This window comes from Frieseomelitta varia, unplaced genomic scaffold (assembly GCF_011392965.1).
Source record: "Frieseomelitta varia isolate USP_RPSP 00005682 unplaced genomic scaffold, Fvar_1.2 scaffold_808, whole genome shotgun sequence".
NCBI classification, from domain to species: Eukaryota; Metazoa; Arthropoda; class Insecta; order Hymenoptera; family Apidae; genus Frieseomelitta; species Frieseomelitta varia.
In genome coordinates this window covers 131,246-135,513 of record NW_025110599.1, presented here as the reverse complement: position 1 = coordinate 135,513, position 4,268 = coordinate 131,246, and the positions used below count along the sequence as shown (strand labels likewise).

Genomic DNA, 4,268 nt, shown 5'->3' with positions numbered 1-4,268 from the left:
AAATCTCTCTCGTTATCACTTTTATATACTATTTCCATCTCGTGAGACAAATGTGCAGTATTTTGCAACATTCAAGGATTTTTTAATTTACGTTACTTTCTAATTTTGTATCGGCGAGAGATTGAAAAATTAAACTGATTCTATTCATCGAGAATTGAAAAGATTGAGAACAAATGAACTAACTTCTCTCTCGTTTTGCAGAACCGACGTGGAAGCTGCGTCCGGGGCGAAAAGCGGCACGCTCAAGTTCGTACGCACTTTGGCTAACATTTCGAAGGACGCCGGTAGCGTGGCACACATGCGATGCGAGGTCGTCGGCGATCCACCACCGATTAAGATCAAGTGGTACAAGAACGAGGCGCCCCTCGAGGAGAAACGACCGAAAATCACCATCAAGAAGATACACATGCAGGTATATACACTGCTGACAAAAATTAGAAGATATTTCAAAATGAATATGAAGCATTTTATTTTGTTTTATTTATTTTTTTTTTATTTTTTTTTTTATTAAACAAGAACATCAGAAAAGCAAACGACTTATCTTTTTTTTTTTATCGTATTCATTTTGAAATATCCCCTAATTTTAGTGAGAAGTATACATATATTATATTCGAATGTTGAACATTTTTACGATTAACACTGTTCAGACTGGCTACATATCGCGATTGTTAATCGTGTATATTCATAAAATAGTGGTTAGCAACTGACAAGTGGCGCACTCTCGCGTCATTCGCCGTTTTCAATTCTAATGTTCATTTAAAACGCATTAATATCGTATATCGGATATTGAAAATTCTGTACACGTTCTAACGAAGATTTTTTTTTTTCATTGAAAAAAATAGCAGAATTTTTCCATTTTCCATTTTAATTCGTGTATGAATTAATAACACTTTGTACTACGCATCGCCAGAAACTATTTGCTTTCGTAAATCTGTTTGGCGCGCCGTGAAAGGGGATGTTTGTCGCAACTTTTTAAAAGAAATGTGTTTGATATTTGTTTATGACTATCCCAAGTATCTTTCCTGATGCAGAAGTACAGTTGACTTCACTTTATTTTTCCAACGTACGCTTGGAAAAGAGTATTATTAAATACACGTTTTGTTTATTTTAAATAAATACACGTATATTAAATACACGTTTTCTTTATTTTTCCAAAGTACTCTTGGAAAAGAATATTATTAAATACATCTATTCCAAGTATCTTTCCTGATGCAGAAGTACAGTTAACTTCATTTTATTTTTCCAAAGTACTCTTGGAAAGGAATATTATTAAATACACGTATATTAAATACACGTTTTCTTTATTTTTCCAAAGTACTCTTGGAAAAGAATATTATTAAATACACGTTTTATTATTAATTAATAAAAGTTAATTTCTTTAATGTACAAATCTTTGAAACGTCTTCTATATATAATATAGTACAACAAAGTGCTTTGCTTTAATTTCTATTCTCGTTCTACACTACTTTCACCAAAAAAAAAAGTGTAGTATAAATAATATAAATTTAACATGTAACAGTTTAATTCAATATAAATTAAATTTCTAATATAAAATGAATATAGCGTATAAGCAAGAAAGTAGAAAAAAGGGAAATATTTTTGCTTCACAGACGCACGAGCACGCCGTGAAGAATATCGCCGGAAGCCGTCTGAGGATCACCAACTTGGATGTCTCCGACGTGGGGTTCTACACTTGTCGCGTTACAAATGGAAAGGATCAGATCCAAAGCGAGGGGACCCTTCGCGTCGATTCGTCGAAAACCAGGCATGGTGAGTAGAAAACGCCGTTGAAAATATTCTTGGCGAATACGCTTTGGTCAATTACCCTCCCGCCGTTGAATGCGAAGCGAACAATTGCGATCCGAATTCACCTTGAATCGAGATCAAATTAAAAAGGAAAAACATTCGCAAGAGGAGCGACTAGAGACGAAATCGAAACCAGAGAGAACAGATCCGAAGATGAAATTAAAGATGAAAGCGAGGGAGAACTCGAACGAAAACGATATGAAAGATTTACGCTTCCGGCCTCTTTCTCAAAAAGTTCGATCAGTCGGCGAAATAATTTATCCGCGTCGGAACAACTCGCGCGTGCGTTCGTTCGTTCTTCCATTCTTGTTGGGAGTGTTGGGAATCGAGGCCGCGAGTAAACGTGTCACGAGTTTCGAACGATGACGGAGAAAAGCTTTTCGCGATCTCGAGCGGAGACGAGGCGAAATACAGGAAGCTTTAACGGGAGGGGGATCGTAAAACTGTCAATTCGACTCATCGAAATTCCCCTTTGACGTCTACTTGCCGAGGACGTGAGGGGAAATTGATTCCCCCCGGGCGGAGTGATTCCTCTTGGGGAGGGGGAAAGAAAAAAAAGAAGAAGAAGAAGAAGAAGAAGAAAAAGAAAAATACGTCGACCACGGACCACTTTTTAGGGGGGAAACGTTTTGAATAAAACAAGATTCGATCATCTCTCTGTCCCTGAGATAAATCTATCTTCACGATTATTTGTTCTCTGATCAGATTTATAGAGTTTGTCAGTGAATGTTCAGAGGGAGGGAAATAAATTCGAATTTCTCTGTCAATGAAGTTTATCTAACTATTTTCCAGTGGCAGTTTCAGCATTCCCTTAAGTTTTACGACTACGTGCAGGATAAATTCCGCGCCGCGCTCTTTACAAACGGTCTGACAAGTCGTAAACTCATAAAGCATCTGCTTCTGAAACACATTGCGCGCAACGTTAGCGGATTGCAACTTAATGAAGTGCCTCCGTGACGTGTGCAGCTACACACGGAAATAACATTTCCTAAAATGCGAATTCCTGCCGTCGTCAGTATGAAAATTACCTTTCACCTTTGCCCCCTTTCGCGTGTAATTCACGGAAATTGTTCAAACTATATTTAATTAAATATCTCTCTATTAAATATCTTAACGGCACTCGATTCTAACTGCAATTGCGCCAAAACGCTCCCACCAATAATTTCACTTCTATATTAAACGATCCATCAAATAATATATCAAATAGTCAAACAATCATTGTTGTTGTTATATCAAATAACAAATTCAATTAAATTTTTCTAAATAAAGTTATTAAATATTCATTAAATGTTACATTACTAAATATTTCTAAATTGAACGATCGATCAAATGATATATCAAATAAATTCAATCAAACATTCACCAGAAATATTCTCTAAATAAAATTACCAAACATTTCTAACATTTCTCTAAAAAAAAAAAAAAGAAAAACGGAGAAGGAGAAAGAAATTGAAAAGTTTCAGCAATTAAAAATTTGATTAAGACAATCAAATAATAATAAGAATAATAATCATATCAAATAAATCCGATTAAACGTTCATCAGAAATATTCTCTAAATAAAATTACCAAATATTTCTAACATCTGTCCAAAAAAAAACGGATAAAGGAAAAAAAGAAAAGGAAGGAGGAAGAGAAAAAGTTTCCGCAATGTGAACGCCTTTCGTTTCGGCTATCTTTTTCGCGGCTCTCCTTCGTGTTAGTAGCCCCTACGTATACGGTTTCCGTGTACGGTGGCAATTAGAACAGGCCTAGCACGTTTTCCAACGAAGTTCAGACGCGACACCATCAACAAGTTCTAATCTGTTTTCACGGATGTGTCGCGCACGCCGGAGAACATCGGAGAAGAAGAACCATCGCTATACCGGCGCTAAAAGCCTCTTCCAATTCCGGCCTGTTAGAGTTTCTTCTCACCCTTGTTTTTGGTTCTAAGCAGCTGCGAAGGTGTTCCGCGAATTCAATTCTCCGTTTCGGAGAATTGAATTGTGCAGAATATACGACGCCGGCTCGTGCATGGAAAGCTTGATGTTGATTCTAGCGATGCTTGCTCTCAGGCTACGTGGCTTCTCGCGTTATTTCCGGCGAAAATTATTCTGTTTTTTCTTTTTGTCTTTTGTTCTCTTTTCTTTTCGAGAATATTCATCGTTGGTAGATTTATGCATTCGCGCATTTTATGTGAATCTGTCGTAAGGGGACAAACGTTTTCCTGTTTTATTTCTCGTTATGGTTGTTCTCAGATTCGTGGCTTCTCGCTACTCTTACTTCTGACGAAAATTAAAAATTGTTCTTTTTTTCCTTTGTTTTAATTTTTATGTATATATTTTTAAATAGATAAATATATATTATTTAAAATATTTATATGAAATATAAATTTATTTTTAAATATATATATATATATATATATATATATATATATATATATATATATATATATATATGCGCGTGTTTTATGTGAATCTCTTGT

The 4,268-nt window shown here is 35.5% G+C and overlaps 1 protein-coding gene across 1 annotated transcript in view; it reads left to right on the top strand.

The window, feature by feature from the left end:
- Positions 1-4,268, top strand: part of LOC122536189 (tyrosine-protein kinase transmembrane receptor Ror) — a 71,347-nt gene that overhangs the window by 15,140 nt on the left and 51,939 nt on the right. Inside the window, exons 2-3 of the mRNA XM_043668350.1 lie at positions 202-412; positions 1,611-1,770. Coding sequence (XP_043524285.1) covers positions 299-412; positions 1,611-1,770 — 274 coding nt within the window. The 5' untranslated portion in view covers positions 202-298. The remainder of the gene's footprint in view (positions 1-201; positions 413-1,610; positions 1,771-4,268) is intronic.